This window comes from Prunus dulcis, chromosome 7 (assembly GCF_902201215.1).
Source record: "Prunus dulcis chromosome 7, ALMONDv2, whole genome shotgun sequence".
In the NCBI taxonomy this organism is placed as follows: Eukaryota; Viridiplantae; Streptophyta; class Magnoliopsida; order Rosales; family Rosaceae; genus Prunus; species Prunus dulcis.
Window position 1 is genome coordinate 11,258,888 of NC_047656.1, and position 25,987 is coordinate 11,284,874.

General features: G+C 35.7%; 4 protein-coding genes across 4 annotated transcripts; 2 read left to right on the top strand and 2 right to left on the bottom strand.

Moving 5' to 3' along the window:
* The first annotated feature begins 7,282 nt into the window (after nt 1–7,282).
* Nucleotides 7,283–11,738, top strand: LOC117634343. Its single transcript, XM_034368416.1, has 4 exons — nt 7,283–7,959; nt 8,945–9,100; nt 9,238–9,921; nt 10,345–11,738. The coding sequence occupies exons 1-4, from the start codon at nt 7,594–7,596 to the stop codon at nt 11,464–11,466; spliced, it is 2,328 nt and encodes a 775-aa protein (XP_034224307.1). The 5' UTR covers nt 7,283–7,593; the 3' UTR covers nt 11,467–11,738.
* Nucleotides 11,739–15,308: 3,570 nt separating this feature from the next.
* On the bottom strand, nt 15,309–16,756 carry LOC117634862 (uncharacterized protein At5g39865-like). The gene has a single exon (XM_034369128.1). It carries the CDS (start codon nt 16,345–16,347, stop codon nt 15,502–15,504), a length of 846 nt encoding a protein of 281 aa, XP_034225019.1. The 5' UTR covers nt 16,348–16,756; the 3' UTR covers nt 15,309–15,501.
* Nucleotides 16,757–17,744: 988 nt separating this feature from the next.
* LOC117634994 (putative phosphatidylglycerol/phosphatidylinositol transfer protein DDB_G0282179) lies at nt 17,745–20,409 on the bottom strand. The gene is made up of 4 exons (XM_034369307.1): nt 20,083–20,409; nt 19,547–19,648; nt 19,234–19,394; nt 17,745–18,064 (listed from the first exon to the last, which is right to left on the bottom strand). Exons 1-4 carry the CDS (start codon nt 20,168–20,170, stop codon nt 17,948–17,950), a joined length of 468 nt encoding a protein of 155 aa, XP_034225198.1. The 5' UTR covers nt 20,171–20,409; the 3' UTR covers nt 17,745–17,947.
* A 1,987-nt stretch (nt 20,410–22,396) lies between these two features.
* On the top strand, nt 22,397–24,175 carry LOC117634659 (60S ribosomal protein L6, mitochondrial). Its single transcript, XM_034368840.1, has 2 exons — nt 22,397–22,546; nt 23,341–24,175. Exon 2 carries the CDS (start codon nt 23,355–23,357, stop codon nt 23,661–23,663), a length of 309 nt encoding a protein of 102 aa, XP_034224731.1. The 5' UTR covers nt 22,397–22,546; nt 23,341–23,354; the 3' UTR covers nt 23,664–24,175.
* Nucleotides 24,176–25,987: the final 1,812 nt, after the last annotated feature.

A 25,987-nucleotide genomic window follows, 5' to 3' on the forward strand; every position in this document is an offset into this window, starting at 1 on the left:
CCTAAACGGGTGGAAAAGTCAGATAACTAATAATTTATTGGAGGCTAACGGCCAAATAAGAAGGTGATTAAGTTAAGACTGTATACTAGCAGCCTTGGATCCTAATCAACAATAATTAGTTTCATGTGGGATTAGGTATCCGTTTATCTTTGACCATAATTATCCAGTTGGGGTGCCCACAACAATAACCCTCACATACAAATAAAGTGCATAAAATAATGGGGTTTTTTTTTTTTTTTTGGGGTAAAGGTATAAAATAATGGTTGTACCATGAAATTAGGAATCTTGGTAATGGTAAAGGTATAAAATAATGGTTGTCACTATTATATATCAATCATTTTGTATATATATATATATAAGAATAGCTAGGATTTCTAGAAGAAGATGTCATTCGTTTGATGAGAAATAAAAAAGAATATTGAAAATTCAAGTGGTTGTACTAATGACGTATATAATACTTGAATTCTTGATGTAAATTCTACATAGTCGATTCTCATCATTCAGAGACTACGAGTGTAATAGAGCATCCATCGACAAAAGAATCACCCTAAGATGATCAACCAAAATAATCATTCTATACATATAAATTATAGAAAATTATGTACTAGTATAAGGCTGTGTATAGGATACTCCCATAACCCATATTTTCGATTTATATGCAAAGAAAAAAGATTCATTATCCCAATTAGGGCTTTTTTTAATTTTAAACAAAACATCATTCTAATTACTCTATATACAGAAATAAGAGTCAAATATAAACGCAATAGAATAGATACACTATCTTAACCAACCAACTTAATTCATAAACGTAGCATTTTGTCAGTTTTCTACAAACAGACATAGAATATTCATCGCGATTTTATTATTATTTACTTTTGTGGGTTTTCAATTGGTGTCCAGCATTGTATGCATCACTTGCTTTTGTTTCGAGGCTGCCCTTCAATTTTGTCTTCTTTATGCGGTCCGTGGGGTTTCGGGGTTTCACATCTTGTTTTTATCTTAATTTGGTATTTGATTTTGGAAAAAGACATATGGTTCTGAGCTGCTTCTATCATAATATCAGACACGGATTCCGTGACAATTAAAATTTTCTTTTTCAAAATTTTACAACCATATATAAAGTTTTTTTTTTTTTCATAAAAACAAGCATATGACTAGAAGTCCAGAGCCCAGAACCATGAAAGTTGTGGGAACTGTTGCGTTTTGTCCATATGTAATTGTGTAGTACAGATAGACAGCTGCTACTTTTTTTTCTTTTTTCCTTTTTTATCATGTTATATTTTAAATTACTCTAGTTTATGGTGACGGGAACTCGAACTCCGGTAGAGACAGATGCATTGCTCTCTAATTAAACTAAATCGTATTTGCAAATTTGTTTAAGTTGATTTTCCTACCAAACACAAGAAAAGGTTCACCTCGAACAAAATTGCATTGGTGTTCTAGCAAAAACACTCATTCCTATAGCATTGAAATTCAAAAATCTTAGTACAAAAAGAAAAATTCAAAAATCCAATTCTGACAAACAAGCACTCTAACAGTAACACCCAACGGTACAAAATGTATATATTGAATATAAAAAGGGGCTTAATATTATCCAATTTAATATCATGGAATGGCAGTTGGCTTGGTTTGCTGTGACCTAAATATTTTTAGGACATCCCATATTTTATAAGAAATTTAGGTCTTACCAGCACTTTTTGACTATAAAAAAGTTGCAAAATATTCCACAGATTAGCTATTTTTCTTTATTTATGTTCTTGGTGAATTCACGGATCTGGCTATTTAATTGTTGAATGCAAGAATAAGACAAAGGGAACAATATGAATGTGAATATGTGATGACAAAATACTTTTAAAAAAACCCAAATGGCAAATTAATATATTTGTTGAAAACTTTAATCTCGGCTCATTTGGAAGTGATTTTGAATATGACAATAATCACTTCTATGGAGAATCACTTCTTTATGAGAGATGGTTCTCTCCAAAATCACTTAATTATATAGAGAAATATAGAAGGTACTCCTTCCCATAAATGATTATGATCCTCCCAAAATCACTCCCGAGTCCTTAAGAATCAATCAACAAAAAACTCCAATACTGATGAGGTTTGAAGAGATTGTGCCGTGGAGATTCTGAGTCATAGCCAGGTCTGCTTTTTTGGTGTGAGATGTTTTCCGTTTAAAGAATTGGTTGATTAGCTTTCAAACCATTTTCATTTACACAAACGACAAGCTGCAAAGATTGCGGGTTGGTGCAATTGCAATTAAGGACCTTTGGCACCTTGGTCTATAAAACAACATGCGCACACTTCATATATACTCGTAGACTAAGGACTTTTGCAAATTGCAAGTTGCCCCTTCCAATAGTTACGTTATGATTTTTTTTCTTCTTCTTTTGTATATTGTTCATATTGGTCGTTGCATCATTATCTTCTCATTTTGTGTTTATTTAGATATGTTATGGTAACAATATCCTTGGGGTCGGGGCGGAGCTAGTTTCCATTTCCTTGGGGTGCTGCTCCTCATGCATTTCATATTAAATTTATATTAAACATTTGTAATTGTTAGGATTCTTTATCCATGAGCAATGAGTTTCGATGTATTGAGAGTTTCTGTATTTATAGAAGCTTTAATTTTCATGCTTATCTTAATTGTTGGTTCAATTTATGCATGGCAAAAGTATGGCTCCGCCCCTGCTCCTTGCTCCCGGCCATCCAAATTCTTCTTCAAGTTGAATTAAAGACGCAACAACTTGATAACAAGTGAAAGAAAGAATTAGATATTAATTAATTAAATAAAGATAAAATGATAAATTCACATTTTTTATATTAAAAAAATTAAATAAAACACAAGTATTTATTATCTTTTTTAATTCTAAAAAAAGAAGAAAAAAAAAACAATTGGCACAAGTGTGAGCATAGTAATGTGAAAATTTTAACGTGTGTTTTACAAAACCCTAGTGAAAGAGAGAGCGATTATTATTAAGAAGGTAAAGAAGATTAAAATAATAGGTGAAATGTCGAGTCCTCGCGAAAATGGCCGCTTTCTCCTACAGTGCAAAAGTGGAGCAATCACTCTCTGGGCCAATAAGGGCCATTCATGTTTTGCATGTGGCATCCTTCCATTGGCCAATAGGCTCTCCTTTTTCGTGTTGTGATTGTGATTGGAGGCTCTCTCTGTAGGCCCACCATGCCCCTTTCTTTGATTGGTGGCTACTTATTCCACATGTCGCTTTCTGGCTTTCTGGGGCTTTGGAGATACATTTGTGTGATGTTGTGGTGTCTTTTGCTGGGACAGTTCTCTGTGCTTGTCCTTTCATTAGGCTGTTGAATGAACGTGTGTGTTAAAGAAAAAATAATTGCAATTATCTGTTCATTTGTTGCAAATTAATTAACCACAAAAAGAATACGAAGATTTGTTAATTTGGTATCGAATCTCGCCAATGAGCTTTCGAAATCGGTGAGAGAAGTCACGTACTCGTATCATCAATAGTATCTACGTGCATGAAAGCGTTCAGCCTCAATGGTTTTACTACGCTCCATACGCCCAAGCATGATTGATGATAGTATTTTTCATTGACAGAATATGGAAATAAAATTTACTACATATCTTATATATACATATATTTTTCTGATCATATATATATATATATATATTTCATCGTATATTTTGTCCTCATATTTAACACATGTATAAAATAATAAATTGAATCGTATGTATTAGATATACAATTGGGAAACCATCAAAGGCAACCTTCTAGAATTGGTGGAAAATTTTGGGTTTTCCTTGGCCACTAATATATTTCTTTTTCTTAAATTGACATGCTTATTTATTTAATTTTCTATTATTTTGGACTATAATTTTATCTTTTTGATATGGCCCAAATCGACTGATTCAATCTAATTTTAATTGGTTTCAATGATTTGGTGTATTGAATTGGATCCCTAATTTCCAAAACTGACATGATTGGATCGGATGACGAATTTGCTTGTGAGGATCCAATCAAATCAAATCCAATCCAATCTAGTTAGTTTCATGCATATTTTGCTCATTAGGTAATGGAAAATGCTAGAAAGACCATCCTTAAATACCAACTTGTGTACCATTTCTCTAATAGAGGGTGAGACCCATTGTATTAGTCGGCTCCATCTCTATTAGAAACATGGAACACAAGTTAGTATCTAAAGATGGTTTCCTTAGCATGACCCATAAGTAATCTTCATTAAGGAAGTTATAAACATTTTAAGTAATTTGATAAAGTTATGTTTAATATATTATAAAATCAAAATAATTTTCTCCAACATTTCATTTATATTTTACATTTAGGTCTATTAAAATGTTTGATTATATTAAACTTGATGATAAATGTTTCATATTTCATTATTATCTTTTTCCATTATGAAAACTAATCATCCAATCCAATATTAATTTGATTGGATTTAAACCTCTAATGTGATTGGATTTGATTGGAAAAATCATAATCCAATCTATATTGGAATCAAATGAGGATTGGTGAAATTGAATTGGTTTCGAACCGATAAACACCCATTGCATGAAAAACCGCCATGATTAAGTAAAACCTAGCAAGAGAAAACATTATAGTATAATTGAAGACCTAAAAAGAGAAGTAAATTACGTATTTGAAGGGTTAAAATAATGATAATTAAGCTCTGGCTAAATTCCTAATTAATGACATCGACATAATGAAAGGCACGGGAAACAGAGAGCATCAAAAGTCAGAATCCAGATGCATGTGGTCAGTTGGTGTTTACTTTGCTTTCTCATTGTTAAAGATATTTCAAGAGGCTACAAGTCTTACTTGATTTCATCAGCATTTTCTGAAAGGACAAATATAAAGTTAGTGCATGTAGAGATTATAGGGTTGTCTTGCAATTCAACAACCTTTTTATTTTATTTTATATAGTTTTAGCTTTCTTTCTTAGTCATCTGAATTCTGAACCATGTTTTTAAAAGTTATTTTGAGTGGTTAAATTAGTTAGTTGAGATCGTGTCATTATGCATTGATAATGTTTTTTTTAAAATAGTCGTATAAGCGATATTCTAAATTATAAGAAAGAGAAATTTCTCACACATACATATTAAGTCCTTAATTCAGGAGATAAACTTTAAATACGTACAAGATCTTTATATATCATCGATATTATAGAAACTTATGTTGAAGAATAACTAGCACACGAATTGAAAGAATTTATCTTTTACAAAAGTATTTATTTTTTCTTAGACAGAAACTTTTGTCTTCATCTTAGCTATATGAAATGAGTATCCTTATACTTGTAGATTAATATTATTCAATTCTTGTGGTTGGCACCCAACATATGCTAAGTACTTAAATTGAAGCTTAAATTTTGAATTGAGATCCAGCTTATAATGGTGGAGCCAATTTGTTACGTATAACTACTTTTGGAGCCCACATATTTTAATCTATGGTGTAACTTGATCAATCATGATAATCATCATCTCTAGCTAACATGAGGCAATGATTCCTTTCAACTTGCAATCAACAACCAAAATCAAATCCCAAGTCCAAAGGTTTTTTTGTTTTTTGTTTAATACAAGTGATAATTTCTCATACACACACAACAACGATGTTATGAAGGTTCGAATATGAGCTCACTGGTCTATAAGTCAAGAGCATTTTCTACTGGACTAGACCTAGTTATTTAAATCTTTAATTTGAATTTTAAAATACAAAACCCATTTATTCATGCATATGAGATTCTAAATTCGATTTTCCCTCTCTCAACATCGTTTGAATTATAAAAAAAAAAAAAAACCAACCCAATTTCGGTTGACATGAAAAAAACCTACCTGTTATCTCTAGGATTCTTTCTGGCTTCAAAGGTCTTCGATCCCTACCCAACCCATGAAGCAAAAAATGCACATGCAATCGAGTGTACATGTGACTCGTGTTGCACATGGAGTCAAAAAGCTTCAACACCAATTAATTAAAACTCCTTCACTTGCTCTATAAGAAACAGTCAACAATATTGGGTTGGATTTTTTATTTTTATTTTTTAAAAAAGGGGGATGGATTAATTTAGACGTTGACTCATATACATTGCTCACTAACCAAGCATGACATCATAAGCACATCAATTATCACCAGCAAAGAAATATTGAGCATGCCACCACCTAAAGTGATGTTCTTATAAGCACATGTTGGGTTCATGATTGTGACCAAAATCAAGATTTAGTGCTTTACTTTGCATAAATAGATACTTGGGAATTGTTGTAATTAGTTTGAAGAATCAAATCTTTCTAGGGGAGAGGTTTTGATGTAAGAAAGAAGAATTGTTTTCCATTGCCCATTTTGCAGCATTTGGAAAAAGAATCTAGTGGGTGTTGCACGTTGGATATAGAGTTCCAAATCCTCAAGCAAGAAACTCCTAAGTTTTTGGGTGTCAAATGGTTGCCTTTTCAACTTTGTTATGTTCCTAAAATATAAAGGGAGTGATACAAACTAAGAAATGCTTGGATATATATGTTGGGTCAATTCTTACATAGACATAGAGATGATAGATAGATCATAGAGCCACTCAAGGCTCAACCACTTGAAAAATGTTGATGTTATAGCTGGTAAATTTTTTGGATTGGATTGGAGTGTCTTATACTACACTCTAATTAGACTTTTAATCTGAATCATTGATCAAGTAACCAATGAAAAATACGACATTCAACATGAATGAAGATAAAATAAGAAGAAAAAGTAACTAATCAAACCCTTTAAAAATATTCCCTACTTACGTTACACTTGATATGCACACTACATCATTGTGTTGAAAACACAATCACAATATAGATCAAAATTGATAATGTCACGTTATAATTCGGACAGATATTAAGAATAAGTTGAATTAGCATATTTAGAGGCGATAAGTTAACATTTCGGGAAAGATAAGAACATCCTTAAGAAGAAAAGTGTTACCAAGTCAACCTAGAGACAGAGAGCATGCTATGCTGCACAACATAAGAAGCTAACAACACTCAAACAAACCAAATGGCATTAACAAAGCAACCACAAAAAGACAGTAGATTTGGGAAGAAATTCCAGTGCAAGATTGAGCCCCAAGTCAACATACGTCTTTTATACGGCATTATATGAAATACTTGTATTGGTATAGTGTATAGAGCTATATACCCTACCATATAGTATAAACTATTAACCGTAGGTGGGAGAATTTAACCCAAGTAAACAAAAACAAACCCACCCAACCCAACCCAACGCAACGTTTTCTTCTATTCTACCATACAAACAGACAACACACAAATTCCTCAATTCAACCCTTCCCCATACGCTCTCTCTCTAAAACCCACACACACTCTCTCTCTCTAAGAATTTCCACACCCAAAATAACGGCATATTCTCTTCTCTTTCTCCCCATCTCTCTCTCTTTTGCTCCCAACTTTTCTTGGAAAATCCTTCAAACCAAACCCAAAAAACCCTTCAAAATTATCAATTTTCCCGGGAACCAAACAGCACTTAGAGAAATTTTTGATTCAGATTAAGGGTTGTTTCTCTTAATTTTTTTTTGAAAATTTTTCTTTTGTGGGTGTCTGGGGACTGATTCAAAAGAATGGTGGTGAAGATGATGAGGTGGCGTCCATGGCCTCCTCTGACCACGAAGAAGTACGAAGTGAGGCTTGTGGTGCGGAGGCTGGAGGGCTGGGATCTGGTGCGGGAGGCTGCAGGTGGGGCCGAGCCACTGGAGAAAGAGGACAAGTGGACGGCGGAGATTATGTGGAAGGGATCGAAGGTCAAGGTCGGGGCCTTGAGCTCTCTCAGGCGTGCCATCGTCAAGAGGAACTTTACCAGAGAGGTCGAGGCTTCTTCCGAAAACGGCGTCATTCAGTGGGACGAGGAATTTCACAGCGTTTGCTCTTTCTCGGCTTACAAGGACAATGTGTTTCACCCTTGGGAGATCGTCTTCACTGTCTTCAATGTAAGTTCCAATTTTGGTTCTCATATTTCTCCTTCGATCTCTTTTGGGTCCCAATCATGTGATAATGTTCTAATTAGTGTGCAAAATTTACTGGGTTTTTTTTTACTCTTCTTCCTTCTTTCTTTCAGCAATTGATAATGAAATTTGGTATAAAATTTTGATGGGATATGGAGGAATTTTGCTTTTCCTGTTCCTTTTTGGTTAAATTTGTTGTTTTAGAATTTCAGTTGTAAAAATCATATCCTTATGTGTGTTGTTTAAAAAAATAATAAAAATTATAATGTTATTTAGAGAATTTATTCTGAAAATAGCTTGAAAGTAGAGACCTAATTTTTGAAATTAAAATTAGATACTTATTGTATGTGCCTCCAACTCCTAATTTCTCTTTCAAAGCTGTTGTTGTCATTTGACTTCTTCTCCAGAGGATTTCTTTTAAATTTCCTTAAAATAAAATCATCTCCCTGTATAATCAAGGGTTGGATGGATTTGGTGGAGTTTTTTTTTTTTTTTAATGCTTTTAACAGGGTCAAATTTTGGCTGTTGGACTTTTTTTGGAGGGTCATTGACTGGGGCGTTTTCACACTGAGACTTAGAGACAGAGTTAACAATAGATTGGGGCAGTGTTGTTGAAAATCATATATGATCGTCAAGGGGCTTTTTCAGCCCATAAACTTTACAATCTATGAATAGTTGCTTTAATTACCCATTCCTCAAGGTCTTCGAATCACTGAAAGTTATTATCTGTCTTTGAATTCAACACCTCTATATTCAGAATTGCTTATTTTGTTATGGGTTTTATGCGATTTGGTGCTTGAAAGTAGATGTGTTTTGCAATACATATTTCCTTAGCATGAATGAAATATATGGAATTAGAGTGGTGTTCAAATTTCTGTATCAATATCATTTAATATTTTCTCATAGTTCTTTTCGTTTTTGGTAAACTCTATACCATTTTCTAGAGAACTGAGGTGCAATTCTAATACAGGGTTTGAATCAAGGGCCCAAAAATAAGGCTCCTGTTGTTGGAACAGCATCAGTGAACCTTGCTGAATTTGTTTCAGAAGCTGAACAGAAGGAGCTTCAGTTAAACATCCCCCTCACATCATCTGGTGGTGCTGCTGAGCCATGCCCCTCACTTTGTGTACGTTCCTCCCCATTATTTTCCAGTTATTCTTCCACTTGTGCTATCCTTTCTTGGTAGAAATTATCTTGATCCTGCTGTTTCTTAATTTGCTGAAGTTTTAGAATTTGTGATCTCAAGTTCTGATAAACTTGCAGATATCACTCAGCTTATTGGAACTGAGAACTGCTCAAGAAATCACAGAGCCAGTGCAAAGATCACTCGTGCCTGTTCCATCACCGCCTCAGTCAGCAGAGACCATTTCGACAGAAAAAGATGAGCTTTCTGCTCTTAAAGCTGGGCTTAGAAAAGTAAAGATTTTTACCGAGTATGTGTCTGCTAGAAAAGCCAAAAAGCCCTGTCGTGAGGATGATGGCAGTGAGGGTAGGTGCTCTGCCAGGAGTGAGGATGGTGAGTATAACTATCCTTTTGACTCTGATTCACTGGATGATTTTGAGGAAGGTGAATCAGAAGAGGTCAAAGAGGATTCCACTGTTAGGAAGTCATTCAGTTATGGCACACTGGCTCATGCAAATTATGCTGGAGGATCAATTTACTCCAATATGAGAATCAATGGTGAGGGTGAGGATTGGGTTTACTACAGCAATCGTAAATCGGATGTGGGGGGCTCACAAGCTGAGGATTCAACTGCATCAGTCTCTGAGTCCTCTGCAAGTTCAAAGCGAGGCTTACTATCATGGAGGAAGAGAAAGCTGAGCTTCATTCGCTCCCCTAAAGCCAAAGGAGAACCATTGTTAAAGAAGGCCTATGGTGAAGAAGGTGGTGATGACATTGATTTTGATCGTAGGCAGCTTAGCTCCGATGAATCCCTATCTCTCGGGGTAAGAATTCATTACTAATTGTTCGCGTTACCATGGTTTAAAAGATAAGATAGGTTGCATTACCAATTTTTGACCATAACTAGTGGAAGCTTGCTTCCGAATTTTGTTTATCGACTCAGGTTTTGGTTGTTAATTTGAATCCTGGGTTATTGAAACTTCTGTCTTAAAAACCCTTGTGAAATGCTTGTGCCAAGATCTTAATTTGTCCTGGATATCAGAATTAGTTAATGAAGTAGTTGAACTTAGATAGAACTTCGTCTTTCCTACCAACCTTGAATCTAAAGTTTCTGAACCTAACTAAAGTACGAGACATATGTTGCTTGGATGATTTTCATGATCTTATAAGCTCGTTTCCTTCCTAAATTTCTTTATAAATAAAGATTCTCAAGTTCTTATTACAAATAATGTCAAATTTTTTCGCAGTGGAACAAGACGGAGGAGGATTCATCTGCTAATCGGTCGTCAGTGTCTGAATTTGGAGATGATAATTTTGCCATAGGTAGTTGGGAGAACAAGGAAGTGACAAACCGTGATGGACACATGAAGCTTCAAACTGAGATCTTTTTTGCTTCTATCGATCAGCGAAGTGAGCGAGCAGCAGGCGAGAGTGCATGCACAGCTCTTGTGGCAGTAATTGCCAATTGGTTTCAGAATAACCGAGAGCTCATGCCCATAAAGTCCCAGTTTGATAGTCTGATTCGAGAAGGCTCATTAGAATGGAGGAATCTTTGTGAAAATGAGACCTATAGGGAGCGATTTCCCGACAAGCACTTTGATCTTGAAACAGTCCTTCAAGCCAAAATACGTCCTCTTTCTGTAGTTTCGGGGAAATCCTTTATTGGTTTTTTCCATCCTGAGGTGGTGGAAGAGGGACGATTTGACTTTTTACATGGTGCAATGTCCTTTGATAACATTTGGGATGAGATTAGCCGTGCTGGATCAGAATGTGCTAGCAATGGTGAACCTCAAGTTTATATTGTCAGCTGGAATGACCATTTCTTCATCCTCAAGGTGGAAGCAGAAGCTTATTACATCATTGATACACTAGGGGAGAGGCTCTATGAGGGATGCAACCAGGCGTATATCTTAAAGTTTGACAGCAGCACGATAATTTACAAGATGCAAAATATAGCAGAATCATCTGCTGATAAAACAACCAGTGATCAGCCAATTGTGGCAGGAGCAGGTGAATACAAGAACCAGCAGGCCCAGCAAGCCGAGCAGGTCAATGAAAAGGAGGAAGGATCAACAGTAGAGGCTGAGATAACCAAGCCGGAGGAGCAGAAGGAGGAAGAGGAGGTTGTGTGTCGAGGGAAGGAGTCATGCAAAGAGTATATAAAGAGCTTTTTGGCTGCAATTCCAATAAGGGAATTGCAGGCAGATATCAAGAAAGGGCTAATGGCATCCACACCTCTTCATCACCGGTTACAGATTGAATTCCACTACACCCAGTTCTTAAAACTGTTGCCTACTACTCCGGTAGCAGAAGTGAAGGCAAATGCTTCACAAAGTCCCGAACTTTCCACAACAGAGGTCGCTGCATAAGAGAACGTAAATTGTAGGAAGTGTGATTACTCTAACTGTATTGTTTTTTCCTTTGTATTTTCCCTTCAACTGAGTGTTCTTAATGGGAACGGATTTAACCAATAGGAAAGTTGTCTTAAGCTTTTTGAGTGGCATGGGAGAGGTAAAGCTTGTATCCCTTTCTAATTTAGGCTGGAAATGAAAGTGTATGATTTAGGCTGGAAAGAAAGTGTATGATTTTAGGCTGGAAATGAAAGTGTGTCTTTCCACGGTTGGAGCTTTGTGCTTGTTAACCTAATTTTGTGGCATAGTCCTTAACTTTGACTATTCTTTACATGCCCTGTACTTTCTCTTTCATCTGACCCAGCTCTGACTTCTTAACCAATGTCATCAAACTCTTTTTACACATCTCAAAATTCCCTTTCTATGGCTTTTTACTTTTGCAGACTGATGTACTGAAACGAAAATTCTATGGTGCCTCAACTGTTCTGCAGCTGCTTTGTGATTCCAATTTCCCATATTATTTCTGATAGCTTTATATCTACCTCTTACATTTGACAGATGGATTCTGGTTTTGTAAAAATATATTATATATAAAATTGATTTCAGATATTCCTTCTTCTCTTTTTGGTAAATCAGATATTCCATTTCCAAATTGGTGCATCTCATTAGCTGTAAAGATGCATGGGGAAACTTTTTCCTGAGAAAAAAAGAAAAGAAACAAAAAGATGGATTATGCCTTTCAAGTTTGGTCTACGAGGACATGAAAAGATTCTTCAAAACATGCACGCTGTCTTGAAGGAAAAGTTGAAGCCTGGAGTTTTTCCACCACTAGGGCACTACCTAAAAAACATAAACATTTAACTCTGCATATGGCATGTGGTGTTTGTTGTGAGGGTTTTCTTTAGAATTTTGGCTCCTGTAGTGCACGTTCAGTATATACCAACCTCTACGCTGTAGGTACAAGTTTCTGTCATGGTTTGGCTGAAATGCCATCTTATTTATTTTCTTTTTATCAACAAAAAGAGGATCCAAACATATGTTATCTAATCTGACATCCGGACATAACTAGAAATAATAATAGTAAATTCATGTTCGAATATGTGATCCAAATTAACGGTGTGATAAAATTAGGGATTAGATAGCATACCTTAAGAACATTATTCTTTTTAAAAGGTTAAATGATTTTCTACTATAATCAGTAGATCTGATTTTACATTTTTCTTTTCTTTGTAGCCCTAATTGATTTTCATAATCCTTATCTGGCCTAATCTCAAACCACCTTCACATTTTATTTCCAACTTCTTTTCAGGCACGATGTTCCTTTGGATATTTTTCTCGAATTTAAATTTATTTATTTCGGTGATTACCTTCTTATGGTAGTGATGTTTAGGTTGAGTATTTTTTTTTTTCACCTCTTCAAATGGGAATTTTTTTTGCTGAATGTAATGGAGGGTTCCATCAATTCAAGCCGGCTTTTGAGGGACTCGAACAAAGCAAACAAATAGACCAAGACAATTGCCTTGTCAATGTAATTGTATTTGCAACACAAATCCAACTAAGCTTGAATGCAACAACTGAGAAAAAGTTAGAGAGCCATCAACATTATGGATAGGGTTGAATAATTTTTTAAATTTTCAATTCATTAAAGCAATTCTTGTCCGTACAGAAAAGCAAAAAAAAAAAAAAAAGAAAGAAAAGGATTTGCACATTAAAGTAGTAGATGTACAAAGCTTTTGATTCTCTAACCAAAAAAAAAAAAGAAAAAAGAAAAAAGAAAAAGAAAAAGAAGAAAGCTTTCAGTTTACTTCCAATCACTGTCTTGAGCCAGCCTTAAAACGACTTGACGTTGCAGCCTCTAAATATTGGGATGGATATATGGGCTTCTAAGTGATTGGTGTCATAGGATTGGGCCCGGTTTGTTATGATTTTACAAGAATTCTATAGTAAGGGTCTTAATGTGGCACTTACGTTAGGTTCTATTTTTTAATTGTTGGATTAAATTAGTTAACTGTTTGACTAAATTGATTAGCTTGATCCAATGGTTAAGAGCCTTATATAGTAAGGGCCTTATATATGGCCCTTACGTAAAGTCTAATATCTTAATCGTTGGATTAAATTGGTTACCTGTTGGGTTTAGGGTTTACAGGTTAAAGTGAGGGAGCTTCTATAATGAGGGGTAAAAGTGAGGGGTTACAATGAGGGGGTTCAATCCAGTAGTCTAATAATAACTATGCGCTCGATCGGACAGCTATCCAGTAGTCTAATAATAACTATGTGCTCGATCGGACAACTATTAAGAAATCCTCATTAGAAGCCCTCACTTTTACCCATCATTATAGGTTCCCTGCTTTATTAATTGGATAGCTTTCAAGCCAACAGGTCTAGCCCAATGAAAAGGGCATTGACTTGCAGACCAATAGTCTTAGGTTTAAACCTCTATGACACCTTAACAGTGTGTGTGAGAAAAACTCCCTCCCCTATTATTGCTTGTATCAAAAAATTGAGTAGCTTCCAAACTTTCAAGATTCAACAATCCAAACCTAAACCATTTTCCAATCTACTAACTGGCACTTAGTTATCTCCACTTAATTAGAGCAGGTATTTGGTTTGATTCAATGCATACGAATTCGGTACCGTATTTGATGTGAGTTTGATACTTACTTAAGGCAGAGTAGGTATCTAGTTTGATTCAATGCATACGAGTTTGGTACTGTATTTGATGCAAGTTTGATACTTACTTGCGGCTGGACCCATTACGAGGGGATTATCTAATTGTAAATACAACTTTGTAAACATAAATCATTTCCTATCTTCACCACCATCTCTTAACTATGCCCTAGCCCAAGAGTGTTATGTGGTAGACATTCGTTCGAACAACAGTTCACATAATTAATGATCCATATTTGATACCATAGTCTAACATAACTTACATACTGCATACATTTTTTTTTTCCTTTTGTGGGTATGAATAGATGAATTCATAGAAGCTAATGGTAGCAAAGAGGGCAAACCCCAACCAAGAAAGAAAAGGCAACATAATTACACCTAACAACAACCTACTTGAACAGCAAAACAAAAGGAAGGAAACGAAACAAGGGCCCAAATCAACCAAGACCAGCAACCAAAAGGAACCATGTCATCATCAGCTAAGGGAATCTCCACTCATCAGCCACAACAAGGTTAGAAAAAATCAACTTGAAAGCAACAGAGCAAAGCCTACTTGTCACGGTGGAGATGATACACCGAAGACAACATTTAAATATACGATACTAGACTGTTTGACAAGAGAATATTTCACTTAATTAGAATATCAAGCCGGTACAAATACTAGCCAACTAACACAGGTTATTTGTAATCCAACAGTAAACTTTATAATCTTGAGTCCCAAGATGCAGTGGTGGCTGGCTTGCTCTTATATTTTCTCTTCTTGCCCATCAAAATACCAAAAAATTAAAACAAGGGAAAGATGCGTTGGCACTTTTAACATAAAGTTGTTGGCGTGAATGCTTCATTATCATGAGCCCCACAGCATCCTTTAGTACCTAAACTTTTCCATATCAATGAGTGACTTTTATCTAAATTTTAGGAAGAGCCATGTGCATGGCCTTCGATTGCCCATCATTTCAAAACTTTCATCTGACCACAAGAAGTTCCATGAATCTACCTGCAACCTGAGGAGAAAATTAGCATAAACAAAGTCCTCTCACTTGACCAAAAACCTCAAGAACTCATTCCACTGGCAGTTCTTTCGGCTTTGAAATCGAAATAAATGGAAATGGAAGCTTTCTTCAAGCCTCAAGATTCCATGTTCAGTTCCAAACTATGCAAAAACAGAACAGTCAGGATTATAAATATAACAATTTAACATGGTTGTGGGACCACAACAATACTACTTAGTACTCTACTATATATGTCAGAGATTCTTACAGCTGAAATTCTACAACATCAGATTGTTAGTTCTTCATATTTCAGACAAGCTAATGCATCACAAATACTAAGCATTTTACAACCCGAAACGTAATAACATTGAAACAGGAAAGCTAGTTGAGTTTTTCAGCAGCAGATGGAGCACTTAACTAAACCATTTTCATTGCACACGGGACATCTAATGTGCAGCTCATCATTCTCATCAAGATCACTGTCTTTGAAGACTCTGCGACTGCCATTGCAGTTGAAGCACACCACAAAACGCATGTTGGCACAGCCGGTGCATGGGGAGTTAGACAGGTCTATTGGGATTCCTTTTAGGAGCTTCTTCAGCTTCCCTTGCTCATGAAGTCCTATTACTTCATCAGCTCCTCCAATGTATCTTCCCTTGATGAAAAGCCTTGGAGGGATCACTCTACCACCAAATATCCTCCACAACTCTTCCCTGAATCCCATGTGCATCGAAACGTCCCTCTCATGCACCGATACTTTGAAGCTTTCCAGCAAAAACCGGATAGCCTTGCATGCCTCAAACGTTTTTCTGACACCTGTCAAGCTTGTTGAGTAGAGAATGACAGAATTGCCTCCTCCTGGTGGACACTTCTCCTCAAAATCTGATAAAGATGGATGTTGTTCCTCCTCCTCATCCTTTGCTTCATGAAAAATTTCATGCTCCAAATCGATGTGAGACAAGACCATATCCCCCGAGCTATCATTGGAAGGCACTGTCTCTGTGGACTTCATGGAGGGTGGTATAACAATATTCTCCTTGTGGCCAACATTGAAATCGAATTCCATATCTTCATCTTTGAGCTCTTCTTCATCATTGTGAACTCGCAGAGACAGTGTTTGATGGTTGTGATTGAAGAACTTTTCTGTGGGGTTCAGCTGAAAGAGCAGGTCATTTGTGAAAGTGCCAATTGTTGGGATGGACTTCAATTTCTTGAGAACTTTTCCTCTCACTCCTTTCATCTCTTTGCTTTGTTTGGTTCATGGAATGGCATGTGATCACATTCAGATAAAGGGTGGGGAGAAAGGAAGAGTGTATTTGAGTGAAAATGACTGGTCAGGAGATTGGAGGTCCAGAGGAGGATGACATTTTCTCTTTTGTCTTCCAGTGGCTCTCCAAAGTGAAAACTGAGAAAAGTTGGGTGTTGGACGCTTTTTAGTGTTTAGGTGGGGGCTGTTTCTTAGAGCTAATTGACCAGTTACCAAATACCATTCATGATTTAATTGGTATGATTGTAATTAATTCCATCACATAATTACTAGATCAAATGACTGAAATGTCCCCTTATGATCACTGAAATGCGGTGGTCATGCTTTATTTTTATTTTTTTGATACAAATGATATCAGGGAATGAGAAATCAAACCTAGAATTTCGGGTGTATGAGTATATGTTTCTAACCACTTGAGCTATAAATCCCTTACAATGTGGTTATGCCTTTCGTATGTCCGAGGGACAAGAGTTAATTCCGGGAGACAGTGGGGTGTGCCTATTAGACCATGATTCAATCTCAAGCGAGCAAAAAGCAGAGCTTTTTCTTTTTTCCTCTTTTCATCAGCTGGGCTTTGGAACCCTCGAGATGACAACTAAAGTGACTTTTTGTACCCACAATCACCACCCAACCATCACGGCCATCATGTTGCAAGATGAAGTCAAAACTCAAAAGCTTCTACACTCAGCACAAAACCCTCCAAAAATTGTGTTATTATAGCAGTAAGCAGCAAGAATATCCTAGACCACAAGGTTTAGTTTGCTTGCATAAAGCATGCGTTAATTGTGGGTGCACCAAATCTTGGGCACTATATCTTTCTATGCCGATTTTGTAAGGGTAAGTTATAGCGCGGTGGTTGTATCATTTGATATCAGACAGGTAGTTGTTGGGGATGGGGTCTCTTGGGTTGGGACGCTACCCATATAAAGCATAATCCGTAGAGTCTAGCAGTTGGCAATGATGGGCCACCGTGACTGGCGGCTTGCAATTCAGTTCTTTTTTCGGGATCGAAAGAAGAGTGAAGATTCGAACTTAAGACTTGAGACCTCTATCAATGTTTGGCGGGAAAAAATACCACCAACAGGATCATTGATTCATGGTCAACAACTATTTTCTATGTGGTGTATGAAACAGTTTCTTCTACCCACAAATGTAGTCTATAATCAATTCATGGATGGAAGCACAAATTTCAGTATGAAGTAAGGCTTAGGCACTCTGGAGCTACACTTGACTCGGTGTGAGCCAGCACTATGGGCTAAAGATTGCACATGCCTTGCACCTGCTTGTTATATGATTTAACAATTTTATTGTTCTTTATGGTTTTTCCTAGCCGAGCCAAAAATTTATTGTCATCCTAGGATTACACTTGATGGCATGAAATATAACAATACCTCATATTTAAATTCCTGTTCCATAACTTCCAATAGTCTTAACAAGTAGATGGAATGACAATAATTTACACATCACAACGTACCAGCAAATTTGAAGTATAAGTATGGACCTGGATAATTCTTCTTACATGCTATATAATGTAGTTTCGATAGATATACCAAAAGACCAACATTTGACGCACTTAACTTTCAGCCACGGATGAATCAGATGATGCAAACCCGATGTCAAAATCAAAGGCAATGCATGTCAGTTCATGTTTGTTTCCGTCGTACAACCTCATTTTGAGAGAGTATGAACCCTGCATGTCCCAAACTTGGTCAGAATACAAGACGTAGCAGAAGAACACGAATATAAACATCACAAAAGAAAACTGCTGATAAGAGGGAGGACATAATGACAGTGGCAATTATAATGGGGACGGTGTAATTCCAAAAGCAATTTGATAATCGAATAGGAAACAAATCAAACACAACACAGCAGCAATTTGAATAATGACGCAGAATGACGTATAATCCAAATGCAGATTATTAGAGTATTCAAAAGTTGAAGTTTTACCACAAGCAAAACAAGAGGGATGATCCTAGTAATTTTTTAATCATAGGAATGTCTAATATTTGGAGCTTGAGATTCAATACAATTCAAATCTCAAATTTCATATGCACCATTCAATTAACATATCTACGATAAGTAAGCGTAACCTGAAAAAAAAAAAAAAAAAAAAAAAAAAAAAAAGGGTCGAAAGCGAAACCTGAATTTAAAATGCCCAAATACAGACTGAAAATGGCAAGTAGCAGCAAAAGGCAAAGCACTTGGTTTCAGAAAAAGCACACTTCTTAGACAACTTAAGAAGATGACCATTACATGCTACTAATTACAAACTAACTGCAAGCAATGAGTTCACCTACAGCTCATAGAATTGGTGCAAGGAAATTTTGTTTGTTGAAGAATATACCAATAAGTTTTTTAGCTTGGCTATAAAGAAGTAGGTGCAATGCTGGACATGCAGAGAAAGAGGGGAAAAGATATTGTAATGCTAGAAGCCTAGAAGAAGAACAAGAATTTTTGATCACAGCAGTGATGATCGATAACCTTGCTTGGTTTTATGTCCTCTTGGCACTACACAGAATAAGCACGAGAAAGAAGATTGGAAAACAGCAACACTTTTCAAACATGCATTCAATAAAGTGATCCATTGTGCACCATGGTCATGGACAGTGAAATTGCACCAATGTGATTACTTAGAATAATGCATTCGGCTGTCTTCATTCACTTTCTAATGTGGCTATCTAACAGTTAATATAAACTATTTCATTGTATTCACAAAATGTGGGCGGGATCACCTTCAATTTGTATTGGATTATTTGGAAACTAAAAATTAAACTCAGTGCCTTATTCAAGTTTGTAGAGACAACTCACTAGAAACACTGAAAAACTTAAATCATACAAGTTTATTAGGCAAGGACTTACAGGTGGAGTATATCCAGGCAAATCTTGCGAGTGAGCAATCACGAAATCACCAGTTGAAACAGGGCAAGATGTTTCTGAGCAAAGGTCATGAGTCTCACTGTGGATGTGCCAACCAAAGTATGAAACCTCAATCACCAATTTTCCTCCAGAGATTGATTCACCTGTTAGCAGAACATATAGAACTCCAGTCAAAACTAAACTCCCCAAGCTCTTCGAATGATATTGGATTATTCGAGTGGTTTTTGTGCTTATCTAAAATTACATGAAAAAAAAAGAGTCACTCAAAAAGTTAAATGTTGGACTGAAGTAGAACCTGTAGTTGCAGAAATGCTGAAGCTGGCAGGCTTGCCTCTCGCCACAGGGTAAGGAATTATCTCGACGGCCTTGACCTTGACATCATAATCAGCCTTCTTATCTGAACATATTCCAAAAACCCGCTTAAGTTCCATTGAACCAAAAGCAGTGCAACAAGCAACAAAGAAACCATAATAAAATACGACACTGAAACACCATTTGTTTGAATACATGCATACATCCGATACCAAAATTTCCTAAAGAGAAACAACATTCAGATATATATTTTTTCCTTGTCTTGGAAAATAAATACTACGAAAATTGCAAAATTCAACTTTGACTACGCAATATCAAAGATTTCTTCATGTTGTGTTTGTGTCAAAATAAACAGAGCCCAAATCGAATTTGACTTCAAACAATCAGTTAAAATGCGGTAAAAAAAGTAATGATTTTCTCGGGAATCAAACAGATAAGTAAAAGCTTAATCTGCAAGCAAAGTATCATACTTTAATAAAATTTATGAAAGGAAAAGAGCCAAGGATTAGAGAGACGAACCGCAGTAGTTAACATCTTTGGCTTGGATGAGAGGTAGAACGAGACATAGAGATACAAGTAGGGAAGCGATCAGCTTGAACTGAGCCATATCTTCACGGATTGCTTTCCTCGATTCAAAAATAAACAATATTATCCGAAAAAAACCTGTGAGAAATTTAGGGTTTATAAAAACCAGAAGACAGAGAGACAGAGAGAGAAAGACAGGTTTTTTGTTCTGTTAGAGAAAGGATTGAAGGTATATGAGAAGAAGAAGAAGTCTGAGCGACGACTTATCGGTTGGGGACAGAGGAACGTTAGGTGGAACGAAGTAAGACTTTTCTTATTTATGGGTTTCTCCGCTGGCACCGACTTATTTAAAAACTTCCATAAATTACTTTACTAATTTACTATTGACGTAAGTAAATAATAAAATTAAACAAATTTACCTTTATATAATGAGGCCCGGCCCTGGGATGTTGTGGGTAGTGTGCCAGTCCCACTGTAGCACATGGCCTTCAAAATGATAAGAGCGGCCCAGTATATAATAGTTTCATTCAAGGTTTACTTGGAGTGATTTTGAATAGGGCAAAAATCACTTTTATGAATAATCACCTGATGAGCTCGTTTGTGATTGTTCCTCTAGAAATCCCTTATACTCATAAACGCTTCTAGTAAAAGCCCTTTTCCAGTAAGCACTTAGAAGTGCTTTCAAAACCCACAACCCTTCTTACCCTAACGTACCTTTGCACATAAAGTAAATCGCCTTCAAGATTCGAATCTGTCCACGACATTTGAATTTTAGCCATACCAACAATTCCACGCCTCTTTCTCCATTCTATGATTCAAACTTGCTTCTTGATCTTCTTCTTCGCAACGTTATGTGAGAATTTTTGTATTGAATTGATGTTGGGTTAAAGGGGGCAAGGGCTTGGAAACCTTGGAATGCATTTTAAAGATGAGCTAGTTTTCTCCTTTCAAAAATGCCTTTCACGCGAACTAATTGGATTGTGCAGTCAACATTAGTGGTGGGCTTCACAATTGCCACATCATCATTGAACGTCTGACTAGATGGTCAATCTAACAGACTGTGTGAATAGATTAGATCGTAAACGTTGGGTATCAAATTGATAAAATTGAAACCTCAAGACCCATTTCAATATTGCACCTAAATTTCGAGGGACTAAAATGTCGTTTGTCCTATTATAAGATGTAATTATCTACTGGTTCAGCAACCGAAATTGTTCCTAAAAAAATTAAAACTTAATTAAGCGAATAAATAGTGTACATAATTTACCCAAATCATGGTAAATTTAAACATCATAGCTGGTATTGACTATGAAATTATGATATAGAAATTAATAAAATTTTGTTCTTTGTTTTGTTATTTGACAATGTACAATTTCAAGTCTTCAATCTTGCTGGCGAACTGTTAATAATGTAAAGATTTGAGAGTAACTGCTTATCGGTTGGTCATTAGCAAGGTCTAAAATATCGATGATATCGGAAATATCGGTAGTCCAAAAATATGAAAATTTCGATGGAAATATCGGGATATTATCGATATCGATAAAAATTGAATAAAAACCACGGAAATTGTAAGAAAAACTTGAAAATTTTCATTGAAACTTTGGAGAATGTTTATTTAGTCAATTATCTATGAGTTTATCACAAAAAATTAGAAGGAAATGCATTGCATGATGGATTTAACTAATTTTAAGTTGATTATACAGCAAGCGGGCAAACACTATGAGTGTAAAAAATATGTAATAATTAATGAAAAAGATTAAATACACCGTAATCATTTATATATAATGATTTACTATAATATTTTACACTTTATACATTGCATGGTAAGATACATGAGTGACTTAGTACCACATAGAGTTCCTACGAGGTTCAAATTTTTCACTATCTTCATCATCTCTATGTGTAGAATAAGTGTATTGTGAAGAGTAGTCATCAAATGATAAATCCCCAAAATAGTTTTGCATGTAATTATTAACATACCACCCATATAAATATAAATATTTTAGCATATTATCACAAAAACATAAGTGATATGGTGTTTAAGGTGTTGGAGGAGTAAAATGGGAGGGGTTCATATCCCCTTTGTGCTTTTTTCTCCCCTTTTTCCCTTTTTTTTAAAAAACTTTTTTTTTCCTTCACATCGATATTTTCCGATATTATCGTCGATAATGTCGATATTTATACGATATGTACATGGATATGTTCCGAAATATCTGTGATTCGAAAAAACCGAAATATCCTCGATATTTCCTCGATATTATCGATATTTCAGACTATGGTCGTTAGGTGAAAGTATTGGGCTTTGAAAGTAATTTTGAGGCCTTATTCGTTTTGAGACTTCCAAAGAAATCTCTTTGGTCTCAAGCTGCCGCCTCCTCCATCTTCTGAACCCAAGCTAAACCTTAGTCTTCCGACGACGACGACAACGACAACGACAGCGGTGGTCTATCTTAAAGTGGTAAGCCCCAGTCGCTTACTCTCACACTCAAACATGTATATGTAGGAATTTTAATGCTCACCAAGATTCATTTCAGATTTTGTTTTTCACCCCGCCTCCTCCCTCCTCTCTCTCTCTCTCTCTCTCTCTCTCTCTCTCTCTCTCTCTCTCACTGGCTCTGGTTTTCCATCGGTATGAAAACTTCTGAAAATTTCTATAGTTTTGATGTTATTTCTTTGTTTTTGACCGTTTTAATGCGTTGATGTTTCCGATTTAGGGGTTTTGGACTGTTTGAATTTGATTCATGTCATTCGCCTTTCTGTTTTTTCATCTGGGTTTTTTTTTTTGGGTATGTTTGATAGTCCTGTTTTATTGAAAATTCAATGGATGAAGGAAATCATTATGGAAATGAAAAAACCCTTTGACGCACACGCAGTAATTTGGACTGTGTTGTGTTGTGAGACTGCTGCTGTCATCTTTCCTGCAACTTAGCCTTATGATAAAAACATATCCATTTCTCTCGTATTGTGAGCTTGGTATTGACATGTTGATGTATGGTTACGAAGTATGGTTTGTTTCCAGTTGTTTCTCATTGCATTGATGATTGTAGTATTTTTTCCTTTATTCCCAAGTGTAGGCTACACATATCGAATAGTGTGGATGTAAAATGTTTATGAGTTATTTTTATTTTTTTCATAACCTATATATAGTTGCTTTCGAGCATAGGTTATGATAAATAGGCCTGAATTTGTGTGAGATCCACAAAATTGTTAATTCTTCTGTTTCCAGAATGCTTACTGGGTGGGTGTTTTCAGGAGCATTTACTTAAATGGAAGCCAAATTTTTTCGCTTTCTTAAGATTGTGGGTGTGGGCTACAAAGCCAGGGCCGAAGCTGAAGGACGCCTGTTGCTTCTGAAATTGGGTTACAGTCATGAGGTTGAGTTGACCGTTCCCCCTGCTGTTCGTGTTTTCTGCTTCAAGAACAATGTCGTTTGCTGCACTGGAATTGATAAAGATAGGGTGCACCAGTTTGCTGCTTCCGTGCGTAGTTGTAAGCCACCTGAAGTTTACAAAGGCAAGGGTATAATGTACGTTGATGAAGTTATTAAGAAGAAGCAAGGAAAGAAGTCTAAGTGATTGGATGTCTCAAAGCTTATCTATGGCTGGAAGTTGGTAATCTTTCTTTTTGCGTTCTGGTTGTAATCAGAAAATAACAGTAGTCTGGGGTTTTCTTTCAAACTATTGTCTTTTTAATATAGGTTTCTTAGTTGATCCCTTATCCTCATTTAGGTTTCATAGTCTGTACTTTTGGGGCTTTCCTGAATGGAGTTCAGGTTTCTCCTACTTCGGAACCATAGTGGAGATAAAGTTAACCTCAGAACACATTAAATTTTAGATGTTAAACTGAAGGATTCACTGTTGATTATTCTTGGACAGGACTAGCCTATGATCTAAGAATCATGGCTTTAAAATTGCATGTCTGCTGTAATTGTTGTCAACTGGTAAGGAATGAGGTGGATGAAGGTCTAAAATTCTTATTTCTATTGAGGGACAATAATAATTGTTGTAATGTGTACATGTATACGTTCTGAAAATATTGAAGTTACAATTTCTGTTATAAATTTGCATCACAACTCTGATCATTTGTCGAACAGCAACTCATTGACTAAATATGAGTCCGTTGTGTACAAAGACACACCACATGTCCTTATTTAAATGGAAAATTTGCTTGAAACTCTCGTGGTTCCGTGTAGCTAGAATCAATACTTGGATAATTGTTTGAGTACTATTTTGTATATTTGGAAGTTGATGAATATAGACTTGGTATTATTAAAAAATATTTGAAAATTTGTTTTGGCCAACATTTTCGGTTTTATTATGTTTATTTGGGGTTTTATATCCTCATTTGTTCCTGGGAATTGGGTGATTTGCTTCTAAGATTGAAAACGATGTCGTTTTGGATTTTGGAGATGTGAGATGAAGATGGTTGATTAAATGTAATGGTATATGGAAGATGGTTTCACTCTCTCTCTTTCTTTTTTTCTTACTTGGAGTAGCTTGATGATGCTAGGGAAGAAAACTATTTCATGGTTATCATTTTTTCAACTGGAAAATAATTGGGACTACAGGAACTTTTTCCTTTTGATAAGAATCTATGTGGTTAATTATTCATTTCTTTTGTTATGTAACTGATTCTTTTGTTGATTCTGCTGGTGTGGATGTATAGGATGGTGATGCTTGATTTCCTTTTGATGGTTTGTATCTGGTTTTCAAACAAAATGGGTGATTTTGGATTCTGGGTATTTTGGTCTTTGAGTTATCATTGAAAATGGTAATGGTGTGTCGTGTTTTGGTTTTGGGTGATTGTCTGGTAGAGTTTGTATACTATGGTGAAAATTGAAGAATCTGAACAATAATTAGGTATGGGTTTGGCTCCGTTAACTAAAAAAAAAGTTTAATCCACAAACATATCTAAGCAGTGACTGAGATTAGAATTTTTTTAAAACTAATTCTTACTACAAATCCTTATTTGAGAAGGTTCCTTAAAGTATTTTGTATAACTTTTTCATGCTTGAGCATTTTGTTTTTGTTCAAATTCGAAGGATGACATCTAATTTATAAAACAATAAAAATTAAAGATTCAATGAATAAAAGTTCAGATTTTTTTTAACTTCCCTATTTGTGATCAATGAGCTACACATATGAGCTGTTGTTTCTTATGTCTTACCCTTTTCAACCCCATTGTTTCTCATTGCCTAACCCTTTTCGTCCCCAATTTTTCTCAAGGAAAATTCTTGATTCCGCACATGCAAGGACGCATTCCACTTTACATGCAACTAACAATCTGATATGCGTGCATACGTTTTTATTGATGAGTCAATTTTGTATGTGTCTGATTGTGATTGTGATTGTGATTTAAGGGTGAATGACTTTTACCAGTAAGCATTAAGGCTTCAGTTATAAAACCTTATAAGGAATTTTTTTTTTTTGAGCAAGCTGGTTTTGATTTTGAACTTGGAATTTTCTTTTCTTTTCAAAAACTGGATAAATTCAAGAAAATTAATAGCTAATTTGATTTCATAAAATTTCTTAACTCATTTGGGCAGAGGAGATCGAAGGCACAACTATGTTCAATTGGCTTTGCATAAGATCAAACCCAAACTGAACACAACGTAGGATCCTGATTACATTGGACGAAAGCGAAACTGGTTCGATAAGTTCGACTATGCAAAAGCTTTAGGCTCTGTTTAAGGTTCTGCTTTTTAAAGCCTGTGCAAGACTGTGACATGTCCTCCAAGAAAACAGGTTTCTCTTCTGATTTTCCATTGGACTAAATCTCAAGCAAGGTAAGATGCAAACTAAAAGTTACACATCTCCCACACTAAATAGACTGAACAGAGTAAACAGACAGAACCAAAGAAAACATCCACTGTTAAATACACATATTCTTTAAAATAATA

Coding starts and splice junctions, on each gene's coding strand:
- LOC117634343 (XM_034368416.1), top strand. CDS start 7,594: ATGGTGGTGAAGATGATGAGGTGGCGTCCATGGCCTCCTCTGACCACG. Junction 7,960..8,944: donor TCGTCTTCACTGTCTTCAAT/GTAAGTTCCAAT, acceptor ATTCTAATACAG/GGTTTGAATCAAGGGCCCAA. Junction 9,922..10,344: donor ATGAATCCCTATCTCTCGGG/GTAAGAATTCAT, acceptor ATTTTTTCGCAG/TGGAACAAGACGGAGGAGGA.
- LOC117634862 (XM_034369128.1), bottom strand. CDS start 16,347: ATGAAAGGAGTGAGAGGAAAAGTTCTCAAGAAATTGAAGTCCATCCCA.
- LOC117634994 (XM_034369307.1), bottom strand. CDS start 20,170: ATGGCTCAGTTCAAGCTGATCGCTTCCCTACTTGTATCTCTATGTCTC. Junction 19,649..20,082: donor CAAAGATGTTAACTACTGCG/GTTCGTCTCTCT, acceptor GAATATGTTCAG/ATAAGAAGGCTGATTATGAT. Junction 19,395..19,546: donor CAGCATTTCTGCAACTACAG/GTTCTACTTCAG, acceptor TTCTGCTAACAG/GTGAATCAATCTCTGGAGGA.
- LOC117634659 (XM_034368840.1), top strand. CDS start 23,355: ATGGAAGCCAAATTTTTTCGCTTTCTTAAGATTGTGGGTGTGGGCTAC.